The 27,671-nt window shown below is 41.5% G+C and overlaps 1 protein-coding gene across 2 annotated transcripts in view; it reads right to left on the bottom strand.

Annotated features, from left to right (window-relative positions):
- CEP128 (centrosomal protein 128) overlaps nucleotides 1-27,671 on the bottom strand; it is a 472,711-nt gene that overhangs the window by 298,836 nt on the left and 146,204 nt on the right. For both annotated transcript variants that reach the window (XM_075531496.1, XM_075531497.1), the window contains one exon: nucleotides 10,081-10,431. In XM_075531496.1, coding sequence (XP_075387611.1) covers nucleotides 10,081-10,431 — 351 coding nt within the window. The remainder of the gene's footprint in view (nucleotides 1-10,080; nucleotides 10,432-27,671) is intronic.

Below are 27,671 nucleotides of genomic sequence, written 5' to 3'. Positions count from 1 at the left end.
TACACAGAAATCAGTGTTGTCTCATCGCCAAAACTTATTTGATATTAACTCATGATCTTCATTATTAAAAAGATAAAATTACAAGGAATCCATGACAGATAAACCCCTCAGGACCAATAATGAGAGTAGTGATACCAGGAGGGGAAGGGGAAGGTGGGGGAGAAAGAGGGAACTGATCACAATGACCTACCTATAACGTCTTTCCAGGGGGACAGACAACGGAAAAGTGGGTGAAGGGAGACAGCAGACAGTATAAGACATGAAAAAAATAATTATAATTTATAAATTAGCAAGGGTTCATGAAGGGGAAAAAAGTGAGCTGACACCAAGGGCTCCGGTAAAAAGAAAATGTTTTGAGAATGATGATGGCAACAAATGTACAAACGCGCTTGACACAATGGACGGATGGATGGCTTGTGATAAGAGCTGTATGAGCCCCCAATAAAGTGATGTTTTTTAAAAAGGTAAAATTAGCCCAAGAAAAGAGTCAAAAATGACTATTACATGTAAATATAATGTAACGGAAATTGAAACAACAGTGTTGCCTAGCATAAAAGCAATTTACACACTACTGACACACTTTTAAAATGAAACCTCAAAGCAGAGGAGAACATAACAGAGAGAAGTCTGCAAATCCAATCCAAGTCATTATTAATCATCAGTCATTATTAATTTAAAATGTCAGTACTGCTGATAGGCACACCAATGCGCAATGGGGAGTCTTAACCCTGCCCACCCCAAAAAAAGTAGAGATGTGTGATTAATCGGAAATAAGAGGAGCCTGGGAAGGAAAATTTTAAAGTCCCACATCCCCATCCCTCTGTCCAGCTCTATGGAGGTAGCATTTATTCCAAGGGAGAGAAGCCAAGCACTAAGCCTTCTGCTCCCCACCACACAATCCATGCAAAGTAAGAAGGCAGGCCTCCTAGGAAGCTAAGACTGCTTACAGTGCTTGGTACCAAGGTCAATCTTACAAATGCCCATCGTGGCCTGAAACAAGATGGGTGTGGGGGGGGGGCGGATCACGGGTATAGGGGAGGGGGAAAGGAGTCTCCTTCCAGAATTAGAAATGAATAATTGTGTGCTTTGCAATTCAATATGCACTTTAGTGTAATATAATTTCTAACAAATACAATGCATCAGTCTCTCAGAATGAATACATGCAGGAGTCTACTCAAATCACGCTCTCTTCCGACGGGGCGAAAGAAGACAAAGTTGCCACAGGAAGTACTAAAATGACGTGATGTCACAGCGCGCTCTAAGACAGCAAGCAGCTTGATTTGATTCTCAGCCAAGCCACTTTGTATTTGTATAGAGTTAGAGAAATTGTCATTGCTGTGTCTCTTTTTCTTCATCAGTAAAACAGAGGCAAGAATAATATCTACCTCAGAGTATTTTTATAAAGATTTGTGGGAAAGGAAAGACAAAAAAGGGGTAAGATTTAGGTTCAATGGAGAATAAGGTGTCAGGGAGGGATTAGTACAAGGTAGGGGTTGAAACTAAGAAAGAGTTAACAACTGGGGAAGCATGTCCCTGGAGTGGAAGACTGGGGAACATGGATTGAGTTCACTTTGGCAACTAGAAAGCTATTTCATACCTAAAGGAGGAAGAAAGTTGCGAAAAAGACAGATGCACTTCAGTGTAGATGTATTCTATTGCTGTGTAGTACCACAATCATGTGGCTTGAAACAGCATACATGTATTATCTCACATTCCCATAGGTCAAAACGCAGGTGAAGTACCCTGCTTAAGGTCGCACAAGGCTGAAATCAAGGTGTTGAGTGACCTGAGCTCTGATCTTGAGGATTCTGTTCGTTCCATGCACGTGGAGGACTTCCGTCCCCATTTGCCTGTTGGAAATTAGTGAGGGATTATTCTTAGCTTTGAGGGACCACCTTTGGCTCATGGGACCTCTGTCTTTAAAGATAGCAACAACATGGTCTTTGAATCTCTCTGGTTTACTGCCCTCCTACCGTTCTGAATTAAATATACATATAGCTTTTAACAGCTCTAGGTCCATCTGGATGATCTATCTTCAGGTCGACTGTGTTATGCCACAATGGAATCGTGAGAGTGACATTTCATCGTATGCACAGGTTCCAAGAATCAGGGCAAGGCATCGTCGAGGGCCCCTCTGCCTGCCACGGTAGAGAGGAAAGGTGATATAAGGTGAGTTTTAAGGATCCCCAGTCATACAGATAATGTGGGAGGATCTCACTGTGCGTGAAGGTGGCTTACTTATAGTGATTCATGTCGGGAACAGACACCATGGTCCCTAGCCACTGGTTAAGAAACTGTCAGGCAACCCTGAAGTTTAAAATAATCATATTGTCATTGTAAAACCCTATCAGGTAAATGCCTGTAACCATAAAAAGATTTGAATATTTTCCTAAAACTGGCTTAAACGCCGAGGAGATTTATTTTTCTCTCCTCACATAAAGTCTGAAGATGGAACACTTCACAAAGATCCTTGCGAGTGTAGGCCTCTTGCTCCTCTACCCCGTTCCAAGTTTGGACTTCCCCTTGTCAGTGACCTATGCATTATCACATCAATTCATGGCAAAGGTAGAGCCTCGGGCATGGTGGGTCATTAACTATGTTGGTCAAGTATTTGGCAGTATGCTTCCTGAACACTAAGTTCTGTTTGTTTCTGATTAGCTGCTTGGCTGGTAACGACAAACTATGATTCTGTCTGGGAATTATCTTTGTGCTTCATAATATCACATTCTCACCTCCACCTCAGCAGCCTGGGCTATTTCAGAGGCCCTTGCACTAACCAAAGTAGGCAGTTGACTTGGAAAGTCGATGAGGTCAGCTCTACTCTGGGCAGTGTTTCATAGATAGGGTCACTATGAATTGATGGCACCTAACAATAATAACAAAAATGATATACAGGAGATTTTTCCCTTTCCTCTGGATATTTTTGTCTGGCATTCCTCCTTGGAATGGTTGAAGTTGTCCGGCTACCATCTTGCGCACGAAGTCATTTATAGAGGAGACACGACTGAGAGAGTTTCTGACAATTAGAGTAAGAGTCTTAACATGTCCGGGGCACTGTGAGTCAGAACTGAGTCAACTGCAATGGGCTTCACTTTTAATTTTCAATTGCATGGCTTCCATCTGAGGATAATTCAAAGCAATGGAATTGGGTTCCCTTTCTCTGACCAAAAACGATTCACTACCCTGGACTTGACTTTCATTTCTGCTAACTGTCCCATCTCCCTCTCTTGCTTGGACGAACATCCATTTGAAATAAATAATTTAGCATTTCCATCCCCAAACACTCCAAATTATGGGACAGAGACACAATTAGGTTTGCAGATCGAAGGCCTCGGGCTCATCACATTTAATAATCCGTCCTCTCTGCTTTTGGACAGTCCAGCTTCTGCAATATTTTATCTTGTGGGATTTTTCTGACGGCTCAACTAAGTGGACAACCTATTCTAACGTCTTAAAGTTTTTCTACCAGTTACTTAACCACCAAACTCTGAAGTAGTACAGAATCAATGTTCCAAGGGAAAACTTTTAAGGGTTTGACTAGCTGCTTCCAAGTACACAGCAAGGATTGACAGCTATTTCATCTGAACCTTATAATTATCCCTGCCCCACCCCACTACCAGCATTTCTCTACTAAACCAATCCTACATTGCAGTGTTTTTACTTATAGCTCAGCTACTCACTCCTAAAATTCACATTACACATCAATTTGAATGTCTTCAACTCACACATAAAAAATACTCCATGCATTAACAGGCTTTCGCCTCCAGAACATTGACCACCCCTGCAGGCAGTGCTGCTTCAGACACAGACACGATCTCCACAGGAAAGAGAAGGCCTCGTTCCAGGGTTAGTTCATTACTGTGATTACAAGCCATGGAGTCACTTTCTACTCGCAGAGACGTTGCACACGAAACACTGTCTCTCCGGTGCCGTCCCCAAAGCGCTGGGATGTTTGATCCCATTGCTTCAGTCACCAGCTCGATCCATCGCCTTGAAGGTCTTCTGCTTTCTCGCTGTCCTTCTACTTTCTGAAGGATGATGTCCTTTTCCCGGGACTGGTCTCTCCTGAGAACACACCCAACATACGCGACACCAAGTCTGGCCATCTTCACTTCTACGGAGCGTTCTCACAGTACTTCTGCACAGCAGATGTTCTTTCCTTGGCAGTCCCTGCTACTTGCAATATGCTTTGCCAGCACGATGTCATTTTTAGAGAAAGCGAAATGTTTATCAGGAACTTTCGGACTTCAGACTTCATTGAACAGGATGGAACTGTATGCTTAGGAAGGGCTAGTTTGTATTAATTATCAGTTGGGGCACAGTGAGTAGGTGGACGACCAGGATCCCTACAGGAGTGTGTTGACGTGTCTACATGAGATTTGCTCACACTGACACTGATGGTTCTGAGGGGTAACTGGGGGAAGGGGAGAAGGGGAAGTAATGGAGTAGAGGACAAGTGACAACTCAGTGAAGTGGGGAGACAATATCTGACACGGGAGGGGTGGAAAAAATTAAAAAGGGAGAGTTAAAGGCACGACAATGGAAGGGCCGGTAAACTATTAAAGTTATTGAATACAAAAATGAAGATATGATATGCAAATGCCCATCTAAGTCAGAACAGGCAAATCTGTCTTGGAAGAAACACAGCCAGAATGTTCCTTAGAAGGAAGGATGGCAAGACTTCATCATGCATGCTTTGGACATGTTATCAGGAGAGACTTGTCCCTGGAAAGGACATCATACTCGCAAAGGATAAGGGAAGTGGAAAAGAGGAAGGCCCTCATGGAGACGAGCAGACACAGTGGTTACAACAATGGGTGCAAACCTAACCATTGTGAGGCTGGCCCAGAGCCAGGTGGTGTTTCGGTGTGTTGTACACAGGGTGGTTATGCATAAAACCAGCTCAACTGCATCCAACGTCAACAACCACCACCCACCCCACAGTAGGTTTAAAAGTAATAGAGGGAATAGAAAAGGCAGATTCTGGCTGATTCTAGATTAGAGATCAGTAAAATGCTGAACTGGGAGTAAGAAAGGGAAGATGTTGGTGAGTATGTCTCTCAAAAAAAAAAGCTTTTCTTTTTTTTTTTTTAACTACAGTATGAACGGGGGTGGGAAAAAAACTAAAACCAGAAAATGGCTGATCAACTGAAGGAATGCAGAAAAAATCAAAATCAGTTGCTCGTGGCTATAAAAAGAAAATGGAATCAAAGAACTGCAAAAAAAGTTTTTTTTTAATTAGAGATCGGCATTTTGGAAAAAAAAAAACAGTGACAGATGACGACAAGCATTAGCCCACAGAAATTAGTGGTTGAAATGGAGTAATGTGAAGGTCACTGGGAAATAAGAAAATGGCTGAGGAATAAGGATACGAAGTTCAATCGCTGGCAGACTTGAATAGTGAAGTAAACAAGGATAGTGGCAAGAATTACATACCAAAGGGGAGTCAGGTGTCAAAATCCTGGGAAAATAGGGAATCAAATTGGGAAAATACAGAGCAGTCGGGTACAAGATTAAGAACAGAGTGTTAGAATGAGGTGAGCACAGCTCCCCAAGAGCAGAGCTGGAAGGGAAGCTTACGAAGACAGAGCTGAAAGGACGGTACAAGGAAAGCGAAGAGGAGGGGTATCCAAACTCGCGGTGCTTACAGGAGCATGAGCCCAACCCTCAAGAGTCTGACTGCAAAGAACTGTTTGGCTTTTGGTTTGCTTTTAATTAGGAAGAAAAGGAGGAAAGAGGAAACAAATTTCAATGGTATTTTCTGGCACAATTGAAAAAACGCAGACAGACAAACTCTGGACTCTACTAATCCATCAGTATTCTACCTTTTTTTTTCACTTATTTATGATAGGAGTGCATACACATTCAGTAAGTGTGCATATTAGCACAGGTTCGTCTGACTTTCCAAACAGTACTTTAAAAATCAGATTTTAAAGACAGCATATTTTACAAGTCACCTTAAGGATGAAGGTGTGTCAGAACCAAGGTATAGCATTTTCTTTTTCTTTTAAATCATTTTATTGGAAGCTTGTACAACTCTTATCACAATGCATACATACATCCATTGTGTTAAGCACATTTGTACAACTGCTGCCATCATCATTCTCAAACCATTTTCTTTCTACTTAAGCCCTTGGTATCAGCTCCTCATTTTTCCCCCTCCTTCCCCGGCCCTTCCTCCCTCACAAACCCTTGATAATTTACAAATTATTGTTTTTTTCATGTCTTACACTGATCGATGTCTCACTTTACCCATTTTTCTGTTGTCTGTCCCCCAGGGAGGGGATTAGATGTAGATCCATGTAATCTGCTCCCCCTTTCTCCCCCCACCTTCCCTTTCCCCTCCTGCTATCATACTCTCATTATTGGTCCTGAGGGATTTATCTGTCCTGGATTCCCTGTGTTTCCAGTTATTATCTGTACCAGTGTACATGCTCTGGTCTAGCCAGCTTTGTAAGGTAGAATTGGGGTCATGCTAGTGGAGGGAGGAAGCATTAATTAACTAGAGGAAAGTTGTATGTTTCATCGGTACTACACTGCACCCTGACTGTGTCCTCCCCGGTATAACATTTTCAGTCACCTACTACTGTGCGTGGCAAAGCTGGGCAATAGATGCAGAGACTGCAGAAGAACAGATGCATGCATTTGAATGGTGGTATTCCCAACGAATATTGAAGACACTATGGACTTCCAGAAGAAAACACCAACATATCTTGGAAGAAAGACAACCAGAAATGCTCCTTAGAAGCAAGGATAGTGACACTTCATGTCAGCTACTTTTGAAGAGACCAGTCCCTGAAGCAAGACATGATGGTTGACAAAGCAGAGGGTCAGCAAAAAGGGAAAGCTCCGAATGAGGTGGCCTGAGACAGTGGCTCCAACAACGGGCTCCAGCAAACCCGTGATGGGTGGTGAGGATGGTGCAGGACCAGCCAAGACTTTGTTCCGCCACACAGGGGGTCATCGAGAACCGAAACCCTCTGAAAGGCATCTAGAACAACAACTACGCACATTACATGTAGCTCTCTTTTCCTCAGCAGGCAAGTAATACATGGAAGAAAAAGATGGCAAGTTTAAAATTCTTGCAGTCAAATATTATCAAGCAAAAAGCTCGATACAAGGGAAAGCCAATGTTTCTGCCAATTCAGCAGGAAGAAGAAAGAAAAACTAGAACGCTTTCTCTTTACTCACGCTAAAAACCAATCTGAAAGAAACTGGAAACACTCAGAAAGTATACACTGTGATCAGAGTCCAAATATTTCTCCAAGTATTTCCTTTGTTGCTTTCAAAGCACATATTAAAATCCAATGACTTCAAGCCCCACACTAAAAGGGAAAGCAGGAAATGAAAATATCACAACTTGTGACATTACTTATATCCATAGATGTAAATTTTCCAACATGCACTCATCTGTACATCACAATCCCCAATGTAAAACACTCAAGCCACCGCCTTTCAAGAAAGAGATACAATCCAATATGCTTTAGGTTTGTTTTCTTACCTACAATGATAGGCTACTTCTTTGATATTACATATCTCTCAGTAATGATATATTTTTTATAATATTACAGATACCCAATAATCTTGCCAAGATTACAAAATGTGTAAGACAGAGAGGAACAAAAAGAAGCAGAGCCCTTCTTAAGAGAATAAAAGCCCTTTGCCTTCTAATGCATTTTTAAGTGGCAAATCTTAAGACAGAAAATAAATTAGGTTGGAAAACAATGCAAATAGGAAAGAACCAAATCATTTTGCAAATACAGAGATTGCATCATTTGAGTATGAAAAATGGCTCAATAAGATTACTTAATGAGCAATTAAAATTATCCTGAATTTAAAAATAATTAGACCCAAAACCAAAAACAGAACAGACGAAGGTTTGGAGGTGGTGTGGTGAGTAAGACAGACGCCCTTGGCATTTATTGGGCACTGGTGGTACAGGGATCATGAACTGGGCCAATCACCACCAGGTACGAGTGGTTCAAATCATCAGTCTCTGAGGGAGAAAGACGAGACTTTCTACTCTTGTGAAGAGTCTCAGAAACCCACAGGGAAGCTCTAGCCTGTGCTGCAGGGTCGCCGTGAGTCCGCAAGGACGCCGTGGCAGTGAGTGAGAACATAGTCACGGAACCCTGATGGCACAGAGGTTAAAGCACTCCAGCTCACAGTTTCAGCTGGTCAAAAAGCACTTGCTCCTGTAGACGAGGTGGCTGCCTGTTTCCACGAAGATGTACAGCTTCGGACATTTGTGGTTCTGTCCTGTCGTACATGGTCGGTACTGATTCAGCGGTAAAAAGTGTGGGCTTTTGATTCAAGGAATAATCACATGAGATTGTTTAAAATACATGTTCCACCCCTAAATTACTTACAATGTATTTCCACATCGTACATGTACTGGGCAATGAATTTGCAATGAAAAGGTTCATACTCTTTCTTCCTTGATTAACCATTGCTCTAACTGAGACATGCTGCATTAATTTTAAAGGCTTTTAAAGGGGAAATGACAATGCCTGCTGTGATAATTGAGATACCACCCTAACTGTGGCAATCACTTTAGAACTCCTTCTTTGCTTATCATTAGCAATGCTAAGTGATAAAAATAATTTTTATCAGGAGTGGTCTGGGAAGTGATTGTTTAACTATTATTAATATTCTGAAAAACTCCATCTAGAAAGCCCTTGGTATTATAGACTTGGATACTGTCTGATGACACGTAACCTCAATTTCCTCTACTTAAGTGAAATCATCCCAGATGATTCTCAATTAATCACTCAATCTCCCAAACACTCTGCTAGTTCCCTTACAGTTAGGGTGCATCTAACTAGTTGACAGACTATGGTAGAGCAATCTCCCAAGAACAAACTGGTTCAGGCTCAAGTCTGGGAGCCTCGGGGCAACCAAGCTCCAGCCTGTGTCAGAAGGGTTAAATTAGAAAGCAAGCACCCCACAGTGAGTGCTGCGTGATCACTTCCTTCATCTTCTCTGTCCAAGAAATTCCCAGGGAAGATGGATAGCACCTTCTCTGTGACATCTCCGTTGAAATAAGCGTCTGTCACTCTAAGTGCTGACAATTGATTTTCTAAATATAATTGCCTTGCATTTTGTTTTCTTTGGGGATAAAAAAGCCAACTCATCCGAATAATTCCTCTCCTGAAATGTTCAGAGTTCTTGACAAGTGACAAAGTATCAATGATGTGTCAAGACTAAACATGGATAAAATCCATCATGGATTTTCTGCTTATTGTCTTATAAACATCCGGGTTCAATGCAAGCCAATGACACTGCAGAGAATCAGCATAGCAGCATAAAATCCACTTGAGAGAAACTGATCCTACAAAAGATAACGTGGAAGGCATATACAGATAAGTAAAAGACTCCCAGATGCTGCCAAAAGGGCACAGTAGCAGAGTCGTGGCGAGCACTGGGATCCAATGACACTGCTCAGTCACTGACTTTACTAAAGTGAGTCTCACTCACTTTACTGAAACGACTGTAGCAGCTGCCAGAAAATCAACCAGTCCTAACCACGACCTTGTCTAATGTTTCTTTCTGACCAACACCTAGGATAAACTGTACAAATGGCAGACACTTCAAAACACAGGCAATTAGGGATGCTAAACGGTTAAGTTCACAATCGCTAGTCAAAAGGGCGATGATTCACATCCATCCAGGACTGCCTAGGAGGACAGGGCTAGAGATCTGCTTCTGAAGATCAAAGCCTGGGAACCAGAGGGAGCAATTCTATCTTACACATGTGGGGTTGCCAGGAGTCAAAACCAACTCTCCAGCCACGACGTCAGGGGGAAAAAAAGGAGATGCAGGAAGATTTGGTGGTTTCTTTTGTCTATTTGAATATTAACAAATAATTTCAATTCTGAAAAGCCATGGAATGTTTGGCTTATTTCAAAACTTAAAGAGAAAAACAAAACTTTTTGTTTTCTTAATCTAACTAGCTAAGATCAAAAGACTCTTACCAAGGACACATTAATAGATTGTATGCATAAATCAGCACTCAAGGATAGATGAATCAATGGTTGGCCACAGTAAACCCCACTCGTTGTAGGAATTTTGCTTTTATACCTGATTATTCTTGTCTGTCAATTCGCCAAGCATTTCACACTGCTTCTCCAACTCTCGCTCCAATTTCTTATGCTTAAGCTTCCACTGCTTAATGGATTCCTGAGCTTTCCGCTTGAGATCTTCTCTGCTCTTCTCGGCCTCCTCTCTCAGGGCCTCTGACTGCTGGAACTCACTGAGGTACCGCTCGGCCTGCCTGGTCGCATCCTCCGCGTGGTGCGTCAGCTCTGAGATCTGCTGGTCGGCGCGCTGACGTTCGGCCTCACATGTCTGAAAGTGATGCTGGATCTCCTTGAGTCGATCTAACATCTGCAGTTGCTGTTTTTCCCTGTTCTCCAATTCCAGTGTTAAGTTCTAGGAATACAACAGGTGAAAGAGTAAGAACATATTTTTATCAAATATGGATTATATAACATGTTGTTAGAAGTATTTGAGGGCACGGGAATGAGGATCATCTGCAGTACATTTCATTAGCAAGTAACATAAGAAACATGACCCTTATTCTGAGTAGTTGGGAATAATTTTTTTAATAGAAATATCACCTTTCTTTAAATGAGCCCTGGCGGTATAGTGGTGAGTTGTGAGTTGGGCTGCTAACTGCAAGGTCAGCAGTCCAGTTCAAAACTGGTATTTTCTGTTTCAGTGAAGACTGACAGCCCTAGAAATGCAAATGGAAATTCTACTCTGTTCTAGAGGGTCATTTTGAGAGAGACTGCACTTTATGCCAGTGAACTTGTGCAGAGGTAGTGAATTAATTATTGCGGCTCTTCTAGCCAATGTCTCCATCTCCTACCAAATGACCTTCTCCGGTAAGAAGCTGAGGGAAGATACTGAGAGGGTTCACCGGGGAGTAGTCGTGAACAGGATTTTTGGAATGCCAATCTGCCAGCATGTGCAAAGCAGTCGCGGAGCTTGAACTACTAGTAAGAACCGGAGTGGGGCATGTTCTCTGGACCCTGAGATCCCTGCGCGGTGAACCTCCTGGATCCAGAAGACAGCGGTGACTTTACGAGAGCTGTAGCAGAACCAGCAGCCAGAGCATGACACAGGGGTGGACTTCCCAGGGCATGGAGCACGTAAAGCTGAGTGCTTTGTGGTAAGAGGCTGGCTCGTGGGGTAGGGTACCTCTCGGCACTTAATCGGGGGACCTGAGCTTGCCGACCCAAGGCAGTGAAGCGGAGTGCATTCGGGCTGAGTCTTCCTAGCGTGGGGTTCCTCTGGGAAGTTAAATCAGGAAATTGGGTGTGCTGACCCCTGGAGCCTGAGCTGAATGCCAAGTTGAGGCTTAGAGAGTAGAGGCATTTGCTAGTGGCTCTGGAGGAACTTTGTACTGTGTGCTGAAGAACGACTGGATCTTGAGCCTGTCCCACCTGCATTACAACCCACTAACTCCCCAATAGACCCTTGGATCACGAAGTTTTCTGTGAGTGCTGTATGGCCGTTGTGATGAACATTAGGCCATTAAATGAACACATAGATTGTATTGTTTAAGACAATTCCGTTTGGTGTGATTTTTGGTGTACCTGATCAAAAAAGGGCAAGTAACTATGTTGCAATTGGCTGTCACTAAAACAGAAGTCATTGCTGATGGGAAAAAATGGTTATGCATTCTTTTGGCGAGACCTTATGATTTTGTCCAACTGAAGACATGTCGCTATTTTAAAATTTGTCACATTATCAGAAACTATCACTAATAAAAACATTTAACATTTCACTTCCTAGAAATACGTCAAAATTTTGTCATAGTAAAATGAAAATCTGTAAAACAATGAGTGTTGAGAGCCAATGCTTTAGTATAGCAGTATAGGCACTACTACATTTGCAATCTGTCCACTGCCATTGAGCCTGTTTTGATGCACAGTGATCCTGTGAGGCAGGGTAGACCTGCTCCTTAGGATTTATCTGACACTGTAAATCGCTACGGGAGCAAATAGCCTCCCCTTTCTCCCATAGTGGGTCTGAACTGCTAACCGTACATTTCAATGCCGAACCCATTACAGAACTCAAATTCTTTCCCATCAAGTCAACTGCTACACACAGTGATCCCATAGGGCAGGGTCGAACCACCCTTAGGAGTTTCTGAGACAGTAACTCTTTCATTTTTTAAATCATTTTATTGGGGGCTCGTACAAGTCTTATCACAATCCACACATCCATCCATTGTGTCAAGCACATTTATATATATGTTGCCATTATCATTCTCAAAACATTTGCTTTCTACTTGAGCCCTTGGTATCAGCTCCTTATTTTTCACCTCCCTCGCCACTCCCCCATGAACCCTTGATAATTTATAAATTATTATTTTGTCATATCTTATACCATCTGACGTCACCCTTCACCCACTTCTCCGCTGTCCATCCCCAAGGAAGGAGGTTATATGTAGATCTTTGTAATCTGTTCCTCCTTTCTCCTCACCTTTCCCTCCTGGTATCGCCACTCTCACCACTGGTCCTAAGGGGTTCGTCTGTTCTGGAGTCCCTGTGTTTCCAGTACCTATCTGTGCAGTGTAGCAATGATGAAATATACACTTTTCTTCTAGCTCTTGAATGCTTCCTCTCCCACCACTATAATGATCTCAATTCTACCTGACAAATCTGGCTGGACTGGATGATGTACACTGAGACTTTCAGTCTTTACTAGAGTAAAAAGCCTAGTCTTTCTCCCTCAGAGCAGTTGGCGGTTTATAACTGCTGACCTTGCAGTTAGCAGCCCAACTCAGAACTGCTGCACCGCCAGGGCTCCCTGCCGAAATCAGTATACAACTTTTATATTTGGGAGTCCATTCAATAAGTTCCCTATCAAGAGCTTTTATGAGAGGATTTCCAAAAGTTGATGAAAAAGTGGAATTAAAAGCTAATAGGGAAAATGATCATGGAATTTTCCCACAAGTGTTTTGAAGTCACCTTGTAAATTTTCAGTTCCAGATTCCATTAGCCCTGAGCTGTGACTCAAGTGAAGGTAAATTTAATTTTCCTCCATAATTAATGTCATGGTTTGCTATTATGGCAAAAAAATGATCATAATGCTTTAAAAACAGTTTCATTTTTGGAGCAGTAAGTTTGTATTTATGCAATTTGCTAAATTCAATGCAGCCTAGAGGGGCTGAGTCACTCCTTTATCCACCCAAACAAAATAGTAAATGGAGAACTGTGCACTTGTTTGTGTGGAAAATTCTAAAATGAGATCAGAGAAATCGCAGGGATTGCGGTTTACCCTTTTGCCCTTGTTCTAAGGTTGCACCACGATGCTAAAAATCAGCTTGATTAACAACAGGTATCCAAATGACTTATACATCATGCCAGAGTTGGGGCGGGGGTGTTGGATATTTCTTTTTTCCTTCAACAAAGACTTGGAGAGGGTGACTACATCTCCTATGTGTCTGGCACCGGCTACAGACGCAGATAGTCTTGACTCCAGGGCCAGGGCTTTCAACCTTTTGGGAAACGTCCACATTCTCAGATGTCCTTAACTCTGTGCCTCTTCAATCACCTGTGGGGTTTTATCCAGGCTGCCCTGCTTCGATCAAGAATTCCCTGTTGGCCGCAGCTACCAATCTGACCAATCCGCTCGCTCCCTACCTTTTGCTATGCCAGCTCTTCATCATTCATCATGACAATCTTTGGGCTCTCTAACCTGGTCTAGGAATCCATTTACTCGGCGCTTCCACTAAACTCGAAAGTCAAACCACCAACTCTGGTTTAATTCAAACGCTTCTCATTTGCTGCACCAGGTTATCACGGTCTTTCCGGAAAGTCACACGGGAGCATCATGTGATGTCATTGCACACTGAGCACCAGCTCCCTGGTGCCAAGAGATTCTGTGAGCCGCTCTGCTGCTCGCCTAATGGTCATCCCAAAATGTCCAATCTGTGACCCTAGCATCCTTTCCCTCACTCTTAGCAGGTACTATATTCTTCTCTGAGAAACAAAATTGAGGTTATGAAGCAAGACATCCCAAAGCTTTTACTTCCCTGAATCATGCTGAAACTTTTTGATGCCTACTCTTATGTCCTTCTCTCTAAATTCCGAGGGAAAAGGATCTTTCTTCCTTGGACAAATAAGCCCACTTTCGCTATTTCCTTCAGTAAGTATCTGAGATTTGACTACACCAACCATTCTGTCTGTATCTTGAGCATCTCCTTCCTTTGTGGATCCATGCTACTTCTCCCATCATAAATATTAATTGTTTAAAAAGCAAACAACAAAACAACGCCTTCCCCAATCCTACATTATTTCTAATCTGCACCTGCCTTTGTCTTCCTTTTCAGTGAAGCTCCTGAAGATTGCCCCGCAATCTTATTTCTAATCCACTTTCCAGGTCCCTCGGTCTGGTTTCTATTCCCAATATACAACTGAGCCATGCTTACCACGCCTCCCCACCACCCTCAGAGGTCTCTTCTAGAGTCAAGTGTGTTCACTCACAGCCAGCAAAGTGGTTCGTCCTCACAGAGACCGGGACGAGGTAGAACTGAGACTGACGCTACAGGAATAGAAAGCTCCTGGAGCTCCTGGTGGCTTCAACTGCTGACCTTGGCAATTAGCAGCCCAAACTGTGACCCGGGACACCAAGAGCGCTAAATGCAGCTAACTCTTTTGAAAGAGTCCATCATCTAGTTTTCTTATAAGGTATGACACTATTAATTACCCCTTCTCATTGTTAACGTCTCCTTCACATTCCTGATACCCCCTCTTCTCTAGTCCTTCCTCTTCTTGTCCCCTCCCAGTCTCCTCTTTGGATCTCATCTACCAGTCATCTCAAAGACAGAGGTAACTCTCCACTATTCAGCATCTTCTCATTATATAACAGATGCGGTAGGTGAGAATGTACATAGCTCAAGAGATGTGAGCTATCATTCAGACCGATCTACCAAATGCTAGATCTTCAAATATCAAATTTCATAATAACTTGCTACACTTGGCAATTCCATTCCAAAAACCCCAACTCACTGCTATACAGTAGATCCGAACTCATAGCAACCCTGTAAGGCAGAGTAGAACTACTCTTGTGGATTTCCAAAATTGTACATTTTTAAGAGAAGCAGAAAAATCTCATCTTTCTCCTTCAGAATGGTTGGTGGGATCAAACTACTGACCTTGCAGTCAGCAGCCCAACACAGAATGCAGTCCACCATCAGGGTTCTGTGAAAATCCCATCAAACCAAAAAAAAAACCAACAAATTCACTGCCATCAAGTGGACTCCAACTCATAGCAACTCTATAGGAAAGGGTAGAACTACCCCTTTGGGTTTCTAAGACAATAACACTTCATGGGAGCTGAGAGCCTCATCTTTCTCCTATAGAGCAGCTGCCAGCTTCAAACTGCTGACCTTGCAGTTAGCGGCCCAACACATAACCACATTTCCATTGGAAATCCAAGAAAAATAAAGCAATCTGATGCTCAAACTGTAACAAAAAGATACTTCTATTAAAATGGTAGTAAAGATTCTCTTAGGTGAGAGATTACCAAAATGGGGGTGGATTTGTGCATTTAAATAGTAATAAGTTTAAAAATAACCACTGAAGAGCAAGAGGAAATGAGAGATAAATGCTTACGCTGAACAACAGAAAGAAGGTTCCAGTTAGATAGTCTCAAATTGATAATAGACTCAGGAGAATGCAAAATTTCTTAGTTTTCTCTACCAAGTCTTACGAACACAAAAGCAACATAAATCAAGCATTATTTAACCTTGTGCAATTACAGTGAAACAAGAATAAGAAAAGGCTACATAATGTCCATTCAGACATCTGTTTGCGTATGCTTATGATCGTTGTTGTTGTTGTTAGGTGTCATCAAATCAGTTCCTACCCAGAGCAACCCATGTATAACAGAACGAAACGACTGCCAGGTCCTGCTTGAGCCCATTGCTGCAGCCCCTGTGGCAATCCGTCTTGTGGAGGGTCTGTCTCCTATTGGCTGGAACTTACAATTTCAAGGGATGATTTCATTTTTCAGGGACTGGTTTCTCCTAATAAAATGTTCAAAATGCTTGAGATGAAGTCTTGCCATCCTTATCTCTCAGGAGCCTCCAGGCTGTAGTTCTTCCAAAAAAGATTTATTTTATTTGTTTGTTTTTACTACTACACAAAACTTTCAATATTCTTCACCAACACCGTAATAAAAAACATCATTGATTCTTCTTGGTCTTCCTTATTCAATGTCCAACTTTCACATGCATCTGAGGTGACTAAAAGTATCGTATATGCCTGCAAGTTCAAGTACTGGTAGTTGAAAGCCAATGACAGCATTTCCAGCAGCATGCACACTGCGATGACAAACAAACTGACGAGTGAAGGTGTGTCCCGTAACCATGTAGTCAACCAAAAACTCAGTTGTTGAGTCAATTTTGACCCAAAGGACCCTTTAGGACACAAGAGAACTGCCCTTTGGATTGGTGAGACTCTGCATCTTAGTGGGAGCAGGCAGCCTCATGTTTCTCTTGAGGACCAGTTAGTGGGTTCAAATGCTGACCTTATGATCAATACCTCAGAGATATAACTCTGTTATAACCAGGTAATAATAGAGTTCAGAAATCCTGATCCAAAAACAAAAAGTAGTGAACCAAAAAGATTCCTGTCTGTAATGTGTATATTCCAGGCCTCATATATAGTAAGTGAGCGCCCAGGCATCTAATGGTACAGCACCCTCAGGGAAATGAATTGACATAGAAGCTGCAACAATGGGCTCTTACATAACAATTGTGACGATGGCACAGGACTGGATAGTGTTTCATTCTCTTGTACACAGGGACACAGTGAGTCAGAACCAACTTATCAGCACCTAACAATAACAACAAAATATATAACTTGTAACACAAGTCTTAACAGTCATAATACACACCTATGATGGAACTCCAAAAGTTCATGGGAAACATTTGTTATATTTTGGCTCCATTTACCCACAGTTTTCTGAAGCCTGATATATGCACAATGCTGTACTGTTCTATGCTTTCTATCAAAAAAAGTGTACCACATGACAGTGCATAGGTCAATCATAGCCATCTCCATTCCATCTCAGGTATCACATGTCTTTTGAGTGCTGTTACTCCATCGCCTGTTTAACTTCCTTTCAGAAATATTACTGTGAAGTACATCATGGCTTACAAACACAACAAAACAATATAGCAATAACAAGCAAAAGAGAAATATCAATTTGAAAATGAAACAAAAGGTTATTAAACATGAAGACAAAAAATAGGTGTATGCTATTGTTTGTGATTTAGGCAAGGTTGCCTTAGATAATCATGATGATCCTCAAAAACAAAGAAAAAATTCTCCAAGCTATTAAGAGGATCTAATGAGGTTAACAAGAATTTGAGAAGAACCTATAATAAGTAGGGGGGAAGGGTTATTTATCTGGCTTGAGGGCCAAATCCAACCTAGCACATTGATGATTACTGCTCAGCCAAAACCCTTGAGATGCTTAAAGAAAAAGCAAGATCAGACTACAATATCATGGTTACACAATACCTAAATCATATAACATCCTAGTTCATAAAACATACCAGGGAAGTTAAGCAAAGGGTGACTATACAATCCCAGAATGTGAGTGTGTACTCTTTTGTTCTCACATCAAAGAAGGATGTACCTTCATATTAACATGGTACATACTGTAATTGTTTTAAAAGAATATCTGAAAATGTGTCATTTAGAGTATAGGAGAGTATAAATGAACAGATGAGGGTCTGGTTTTCATTCTACCTAACTGTGGTTCCCAATACTGACGGGGAGTATAAACTGCATTGATCCTGCAACACCGGCTGTCCTGAGTTTGGAAGCTGTGGTTTCTGCTTTGCCAGTGCCGTGCCAGTCTGCACGGCTGTTGCTGTGCACAGAGCAGAGGGAAGAGCCCTGGCAAAGCCCTCCCCGAAAGATGACAGCCTAAGAAGCTATCTGGAGCCTCTCTATTCTGTAACATACAATTCTCACCATTCTGTAATGTACTTCAAGTAAAATTCATCAGAATCGCTTTTCATATTCATTCCTCAGCAGATCCTATTCAGTCATTATTCCAGTATTTTCTGTAGATCTGTATTCCTCAAATAACCAATCAAAAAAAACCACCGACTCCGCATTTATTGACATAGTTCCAATACCGTGTCGTTTTGCAAAATTCAGAATTGTTTGGAAATGGAGGATTTGGGGGGGGGGGGGTTCAGAAGATCCTTTTTGAAAATATAATCACAGAAAATCACAACAGCTGATATTTATAAATGTGCTCAACTGTCACTTTGATGATTCCAGACCAAACCCAAACACCAAACCTATGGCCATCAAGTCGATTGTGACTCAGATTGAACTTCTACTAAGAATTCCCCAAATTTTAATTCGCGGTGGAAGCACGCAGCCTCGCCTCCTCCCACCACTACCCACCCGCATCCAAGGGGCTAGTTGGTTTGAATCGCTGACCCTGAGATGAACAGTCCAGCGCTTAATGTGACAAGTCCACTGGCAGATTATGCTTCCGCAGCAATGGAGGCTCGGGGGGAGACAGACTGGAGAAAGCCGGATTGTGCTGGATGGAGGTCTCAGGACTTCACCACAGCAGAGGCAGCACTTCCCCTGTGGATCACCTCCAGGACGCTACTCCACCCCAGGAAGGCCCACATTCCACATCCAGACCCAGCCCAGAACTAATCTTAGGATACTTGTATCAGACCTGATATATGAGCTGTTTACTGCCCAGCTAGTAAACGGGCTAAAGAATATGCAGACTGGAAAAAGAAAAAAGAAAGGAAAGAAACGTGATGGTTGTGATTATGGGTCAAGTCACCCAGGCTGTGATTCTCGGTGGTTTGGTAGTTGGTGCACTGATGTAATTTGGCAGCTCTGTAATGATGGAATCATCGATGAGGTGGCCTGATGTGATCAGTTATATTAGTGGTTATACGGTGAGTTTCCTTGGGGGTATACCCGTATCCAATATATATGAGGGAACTTTAAAAAGTTACCTGGAAAAATTCCATCTTCTTTTAATTCCATTTTTCATAAACTTTTTGAAGCCCCCCCCCCCCATATACTGACCAATTGGCATGGCTAGGTAGCGTGGGCTCAGGTGCACATCCTCAGACATCCAGTCTGTGGGATTCTTGAGGACTGGCATACCGGAAAGCAGCAGCCTGCCATCCTATCTAGATGTTTTGGATTCGTCGACCTCCATAGCCCCTAAAGCATCAGCCTGACATCTAACCTGTTGATCTTCGATTCATCAATCACTGCAACTACTTAAGTTAGGAGAAGCCTCCAGCTTGAAGCCTGATGCACAGACTTGGGGTTGACCCGAGTGAGCCGTATCCTTGAGTTACATTGTATCTTCATGTCTTGGGCTAGGTTCTCTAATGAAGCACAAGGAGTGAAATACAGGTGTATGTGTACTTCTCATATCTGTGTGCATATTCTAATAGACAAGGTTAAGTCAAAAGTATTACTACAAACTCATAGACACTTTTATTCAATGAAAAAGACAAATGTGAAACTATTTCTCTCAATATAACCTCTACCTGAGTCTATATATTTCTAAAAATAGTGCTGCCGTCGCTCTCACCACTTCCCTGAATAAACTCTACACACATTCATTTACTTTTGGCCTCTCCGACAAATCGAAATTGAATTCCTCTTATGTGATTTTTGAGTTTGATACTCTAAATGTAATCTGCAGGGGCAGTATCAAGGCTATAAGGTAACTGACTAAGGTGTAATCAAGGCAGGCCATGGTCTTTTCAATCCCCTAATATGCCTGTGAAAATTGAACACTGAATAAGGAAGAACAACGAAAAGTGCTCCTTAGAGGCAAGGATGGAGAGACTCCACCTTACATATTTTGGACATGTTGTCAAAAGAGACCAGTCCCCGGAGAAGGACATCCTGTTTCGGTAAAGTCAAGGGGCAGCTAACCAGAGGAAGGCCTTCAACGAGATGGGTTGACACACTGGCTGCAACAATGGGCTCAAGCACAGAACTGTTGGGATGGAACAAGACTGGGCAGTATTTAGCTCAGTTGTACAGGAGGTTACTATGAATTGAAACTGACTCAGTGACACGTAACAGTGGGAGTGGGGTAAGGTTTACCAACAAAATTCCCCATATTTCCCTTTATGAATGAAAACGAGCATTGTTGTGATGGGGGATGGCGGGGGGGGGGATTGCTGAGGGCAACTTCCCTAGCTTTTTTTCTCTTTGGTACAGTTCGTCATTTTCTTAACTCTTATTGCTAATACCCCTATGTGAGCAGACTGCGTTGACGCAAATCAATTGGGATCAGCCCTTCAGAATCCCAAAAGAGCAGTTGCCAAAAGCTTCTGAGCAGATGTCTCCATGTTGAATGTAAGTGGCCTGGCAGATCCTCTGCTTAATGAGTGATCCCAAGACTCATTTCTCGTCATGGCTTGTCCTGTAGCAACAATAGCATGGTGTAGGCAGATAGCAAGAGTGGCAATTTGTGGAGTGATGTAACTAAAATTCTCCAATATCATTTCCCCTATACTCAGACGAGAGAGCCAGCTAACCCAAAAGATTAGGCGCTCCAGTGAACAATGTAAGACTATACATCAAAAATTGAAAATCAGTTCCAATGAAGCCAGGGTCTCCTCTAAAGAGCTTGCTATTGTATGTATTTTAAAATAACATTTTCACAATGGCATTTCTGTATTTCTTATGAGAACCTAAGCAGCAGCTCTGGAACCTGTCAGGAAGCACTGAACTGCTAACCATACTGGCGGCAGTTGAAACCTAACAGCTATTCTAAGGGAGAGATAGAGCAATGTGCTCCCAGAAAGATGTGCAGCCTCAGAAAGCCACTACAAAGTTCCTATGAGTTGAAATCGACTGGATGGTAGTGGGTTTGGCGTTGGGTGTTATGGAAATATGTCAAAATAAATTAGATTTTAAGGCATCTAGGAGACAATGATGTATCATAAAAGAACATAAATCACACAGGCTTGAGTTCGATTCCCAGCTCTGCCACTCTGGACTTACAGCAACTGCTTACCTTCTAAAACAGTGGTTCTCCACCTTCCTCAGGCTGCAACCCTTTCATGCGGTCCCTCATGTGGTGGTGACCCCCCCCACACCATAAAATGATTTTCGTCGCTACTTCATCACTATCATTTTGCTACTTTATGAATCGCAATGTAAATATCTGATATGCAGGATGGATTTTTCATTGTTACAATTTGAGAATAATTAAAACATAGTGATTAATCCCCAAAACAACATGTAATTATACATTGTGAAATATTTATTTCTAATTACAAATCAGTGAAATTTTGTCTTGAAGCATGGTGCATCATGGGTAACAGTCTTCACACAGGGTACTCCTATGTGGGTGGATCTGCATGTGGGCGGGCCCACCTGGGGACAGATCGAGGAGTGGAATCTCAGTTCCTAAAACCATTGGACATAGGCGACACGTGTAAAAAGGTTGTTCAACCCACAAAGGGGTCGCGACCCACAGGTTGAGAACCGCTGTTCTAAAACCAAAGAACTTCATTGATAAAATAGACTCTCTAACAATCTCTCAAGAAGAATGAGGATCTACATGTAATCATTCAGGACAGAAGAATAGTTAGCACGCACGGGACACTCAACAAAGAGCAGTTTGTGTTACTGGCAAAATTAGATTATGTGAGAATCAGAAAGTTAATCCAATACTCATGGTTCAGAGATTAAATAAATTGAGGCAAAAGATGATAAAGTAATTAACTAGAAGAGAGGTACGTAGATCCTGATATTGATTAAACTTACATTACACGACTAATTTAGACACTAAATAAAAAAAACTCTTTACTAAATAAATAATGTACCTTATTCTTTCTAGAGCCAGGAAGAAATCCTGAGCAGTCTTTGATATATAGATGTTTCTGAATTTTTTTTGTATCTGAGAGAGATAAATCATCAAAAAAATGAAAGTTAAAATGAAACCAATTATGAGTGATTTATCTCCTTCTGGATGTAAGACATTGAACTTGAGAATAAGTAAAATACCAACTCACTGCCATTGCAATTAATTCCAACTCTTCTAGGTTTCCCATAAATCTTTATGGGAGCAGACAACCCCATTTTCTTCCCACGGAGAAGCTGGTGGGTTTCAACTGCCCACCTTGTGGTAGTAGTCCAACATGTCCCTGAAAATACTACCAGTTCTCCTAAGTGCCACATGAGCAATAGATTAGGAGAATTAACCAGGAGAGAAACGAAAAGAACAGAAAAGTCCAAACTAATGTCAAAAGGAACTCTGAAGCTTGCTATTGAGTGTAGAGTAACGAAAGTGAATGGGAGGAATAAATAAGTAAAAAGACTAAAAAAGGGGATTTCAAAAGGCAGCTCGAGAAGACAAAATAAAGCGCTAATATTAAATGTGCAAAGACCTGAAATTTGAAAACCAAACAGAAAAAACACACTCAAGCTGAAAGAAGTGGAGGAAAAAATGTGAGCCTCGAGTTGCAATATTGAATCATTCTAGGGACAAAATATCCAGTGATACAAGGAGCACCAATAAAAGATGGGAAGAATCCACTGGAGTCACTGTGCCAAAAGAACTGGTCAACACTCAACCATGTCAGGAAGGAGCACATAATGAAGAAAGGACGGCACTGAAGGAAGAACAAGATGCACAGGAGATCTTAGAGAAAACCCAGTCTCCAAAAATTGACCAAAGGCCTTATGAGATGTTTCAGCAAATAGATGCAAACCTATAAGTGCTCACTAGCTTGGCCAAGAGATGTAGGAGCCATCCGGACAACTAACTGAGAGATTCACATGTATGTTTATTCCAAAGAAAAGTGATCCAACAAAATACAGAAAATATCAGAGAACATAGTACCACTCAAGAGTAAAATTTTAGTGATAATAATTAAAAAACAATCACTGTAGCTCATTAATAGGAAACTGCCAGAAATCTACACAAGATTCAAAAGAGGGTGTAAAATTCCTGATCTCTGTAGAAAGTAAGACAATGGTGAGACTCAGGAAGAATGGTCAGACTTTGTCATTTATACCCAAAAGATCATTACCTGTGTTTCATTTTTTTCATTACCTGTGTTTTATAGGCTGTGCTAATAAATTGAACTGTGTACATAATTTAAATTATAGATAACATTGCAAGATTGGGAATTATAGTAGGCAGTTGTCCAAAAGAACAAGCAAATAATACATGGTTTACAATCAATAAAAGTGTGAGTACGAGTTGCACACTTTCACCATACTTTCTCAATCTGTAAGTTGATTAAATACTCCAAGAAGTTGGACTATCTGAAGGACACCCTAGCATTCAGAGAAAGGCTTATTGACACTCTGCAATATTTGACAACCTAGCTTTGCTCACTAAAAGTGAGGAATTGAAGCACTTGCTGATAAAAAGACTGCAGTCTCCAAAATGGATCACAGCTCAATGCAAAAAAAAACAAAACCCCAAATTTCATACAATTAGGCCAACAGACAACATTAAGGAATGCATCGTTCACGGATCCACAATCAGCGCTCAGGGAAGTAGCAGGCAAGAAGTAAAAGGATATATTGTATTGGACAAATCTACTGCCACATAAGACTTCTGTAAAGTGTTGAAGAGCAAAGACGTCCCTTGGAGGACTAGAGTGTGCTTGATCAAAGCCATGGTCTTTTCAATCACCTTATGTGTATGTAAAAGCTGGACAAGGAATAATAAAGACTGCAAAAGATTTGATACATTTGAATTATGGTACTAGGAAAGAATATTGAAAGTACCATGGACGGCCAAGAAAAAAAATTGCAGGCTAGGAAGAAGACAGAGGCTCTGTAGAAAGGGATAATGAGACTGTTAATGTGAACAGACTAGTTTACCAACCGTGATGTCCTTCTCCATGGATGTCACTCCTCACTTCCAAAGTCAGATGAAGTCGCACCATCCTTACTATTAAAGTATATTAGGGTTGACTTCTTCCAACACAGAACTGTTCATTCTCCTGGAAGTCCATGGATACCTAACATTCTTCATCAGTGCCAAAATACAAGGCATCAAGTCTTCTTCTGGCTTCCTTATCACTTTCCTAGATTTTTCCATACTTATGAGGCAATGAAAAATACCATGGCTTGGTTCATATGGATTTTATTCCTCAAGGTAACATTTTTGTTCTTGAATATCTTAACGATGTCTAGCTCAGATTTGCTGGTACAATACATACCGTATACACTGATTTTTAATGCCGTTTTTGTAGTAAAATTAGGTGCCTCGCTGATATTCAGGTTGGCTTATACTTGAGTATATGCAGTAGTTTAATTTCGTGTTAATAAATTAGTAAAATATTGGAGCAAGTAAAAGGAAACTCTTGAAAACTTCAATATTTTCTCCACCTATCACGACGTTGCTCACTACTCCAGTGTGGGGCCTTTGTTTGTTTTCCTTTGTTTTGTTTTATTATTATGTTACAGTGCAATCCACACTGAAAGTTGTAGCCTTTGATTTCCAACAGTAGATGGTTCGAGTCCTCTTGACTCATTGCAAACAGCCCGTGTCACCTGTGTCTCACAGGATTGGAGTCTTCCTCCAATCCTGATGCTGCTTTCTTCTTCAGTTACACCAGCGTCTCATTTTTGTGTGCAGCATACAGATTGAATATGTATGTTGAAGGATATAAACTTGGCATACACCTTTCCTGATTTTAAACCATGAAGTATTTCCCCTTATGCTGTTTGACTACTTTGTCTTACCAAGCGCCCTTTGAAACTTTCTGTTTAGCTCATGCACTGAGTTTTTTCTTCCATTTGCTTTAGCTACTAGAGCAAGTTTCAGAAGCACCACAAGTTCAAGAGCAAGCTTACCACATGTGCAGAATAAGCCCACACATTTCAAAAGCGTATTCAATCGTATGAGGGGCTATCAAAATAAAAGCGGAACTTTTTTTCCCAATGCTACATATTTAATTTTGTTTACAAAACAATCTTATCACCTTCAAAATACTCTCTGTTACACTTAATATATTTGTCAAATCTGCAATTCCATTCTTGGCAATATTTTTCACACTCATCTGTTTGGATGGCTGACAGCACCTCCCATGTTTTTTACTTCACCACTTCTATGTCATCAAATCGCCGTCCTTTCATGTCCGTCTTCATTCATGGAAACAAAAAATAAGTCACACAGAGTGAAGGCAGGTGAGCAAGGTGCATGGGGCAAGAGAAGCATGCAGTTTATTTGCCAAAAAAGACTGCACTGAGATGGCTGCGTGAGCAGGGGGCATTGTCATGGTAGCAAAACCAGTGCCCCATCTGCCACAAATCAGGCCTTTTTTGTTGCAGACAATGTTTTCAGAGCTTCTAACTAAAAAGCGTGATTAACAGTCTGACCTAGTGGAACAAACTCCAAATGCCCTCCTAGTGGACATTTTCACTCATTCGACAAGTTAATGGACCTCCAGAACAATGTTTGTCATCAATTGACATTTCATCTTTTTGAAAAGAGAAAACCACTCCATACACTTGAGTTTTCCCCATAGCAATGTCCTTGTAAGCTGTGTTCAACATTACAACAGTTTTGGTGGCATTTTTCCCCAGCAGGAAACAAAATTTCACAGCCACACACTGCTATCTGATATCAGCCATCACACACACACAAAACCACAAGGTTCCAGAGAAATTGCTTCTATGAAAAAATTTACTGTGGACAGTGAGAACCTTCCCAGGTGACACCACTGGGTGCACTAACTCAGAAGGCGTTTCTTGAAGCTTGCCTAGTAGGAACAATGCATACTACAAAAGCTCTTCCCAGTGGATCTTTTTTCTGGTTTCTGTTGTTGGTTTTCTTTTTCTTTTCGTGGAGGCATATAAACCAAGACCCAGTATAACAAACAAGTGGTAGACAAATCCAACCACATATTTTATTAATGCTCAAACTGAAACAGAATGGTATGCTTTATAATAACAAATCTAAGAAACCAGTTTAGTAAAACAACAATTGTCTCAATGTGTCTGTTGAGACAAAATTTATTTTTAAAGCACAGACAACATATAAAGGAGTCCAGGTCGTGCAGTGATTACACATTGGGCTGTGATGAGCCAGGTTAGAAGTTCGAAACTACATCAGAAGAAAGCTGGGGCTTTCTATTACAGCCAAGAGTTAAAATCTCGGAAACTCATAGGAGCATTACTAACCTCTCCTATGGGGTTGCTATGGAGTCAGCATCACCTCGATTGCATTGGGTTTGGTCTTTTTGGTTTTTAGACATACCAAGCTGGGCACTTTATAAGGATAAAGATAATATCACTAAAGCAAATAAATGATAATAAACCAAACTCCATGTAGTTGTTGCTTGCTATTAGGTGTCATACAGTTGGTTCCAATTCAAAGCGACCCCATGTATAATAGAACAGAACACTGCCCAGTCCTGCACCATCCTCACAAATGTTCTTATGGTAGAGCCCATTGCTGCAGCCACTGTGACGATCCATCTTGTTGAGGGCCTTCCTCTGAGCTTCTAAATTTAGTTCAATTGATCATCTTTAATATTGTCCTAGGAACAAAGATTAGACCCATCTTTATGCTAAATAGGACCTCCTTAAAGAAGGGCCAAGTCAAAGATCGCTGACTGAAACAAGGACAGGTCAGCTGCATCGCAAATGGGATGAGAATCCCCCAGAAAATGACAACAATGACCGAAACAAAGAACAAGAAAAAATATGCATTAACATTTGATTTGTATATTTTAGATTTACTAAAAGGATACTCTCTTCCACAATGATGGTCTATTTGGCAATTTCCAAATGCTAATTCATTGCATTTACAGAAGATTGCCTTTTAAGAAAATTAATACGAAACAAAAGAAGCTAAAAAGAAAAAAAGCCTTCCAGAAAGAAATTATAGTTTAAATATAACAGTAATAAAGCCTGGGTAGATAAATGAAGATGGGTGTATATGTGAAAGTCAGTCAGCATCACTGAGTGTCAACGATCGGCACAAGGCTATGAAAGACACAAGCAAGAGTTCCTGGTTTTCAACTAAAGGAAAACCTCATGGTTGACAGGGTAGTATCCAACATGCCCCTATAACAGTCAGCCCCCTTCATGACCTCCCTCCAATAGCTTCTGTTACTTCGTAGAGGCTTCAAAGTTGAATGGTCAGAGGCCCGCTGAAATAGGGTTTGGGGTTCTGATCAGACTGGCAAAGAGATCTGGCAAGTAGAAGTGAGTTGGACACCCCCCCATCTTGCACATTGGGTTTCTTCCTGAAGGAAGGCCTGTACGGTCCCAGAGATATTTATTTGGGGCTGCAGTGAATCTGTGGTGGGCAAGAGACCTTTGAAGCAGCCACTGCCGAACCTTCCAGGAGGTAGTCAGAGCCAGCTTGGCCGACACCTGAGAAACAACCTCTGCATAAATGCCTAAAGCAGTATCTGGCGCATCCGCACCCACCCTCTTCTAAACCCAAAGGGATACTGTGAAGTTTTGCCTTTACTTAGTAAACAAAAGAACTAACACATTTAATAGGATTTCACCTGAAATGCTCCGATTTTCAATTAAACCATGCCCTACTCTCCTCTATTGGGAAATTAGCTTGGCATATTCTTGCAGGTCTTGATTAACTCATTCATTTCAGTATAATTTAGGTGGTTTATGAAGGAAAACTGAGAA

The sequence above is a fragment of the Tenrec ecaudatus genome, chromosome 14 (assembly GCF_050624435.1).
Source record: "Tenrec ecaudatus isolate mTenEca1 chromosome 14, mTenEca1.hap1, whole genome shotgun sequence".
In the NCBI taxonomy this organism is placed as follows: domain Eukaryota; kingdom Metazoa; phylum Chordata; class Mammalia; order Afrosoricida; family Tenrecidae; genus Tenrec; species Tenrec ecaudatus.
Note: the sequence above shows the minus strand (reverse complement) of the source record. Positions and strands in the feature narration are given on the sequence as shown.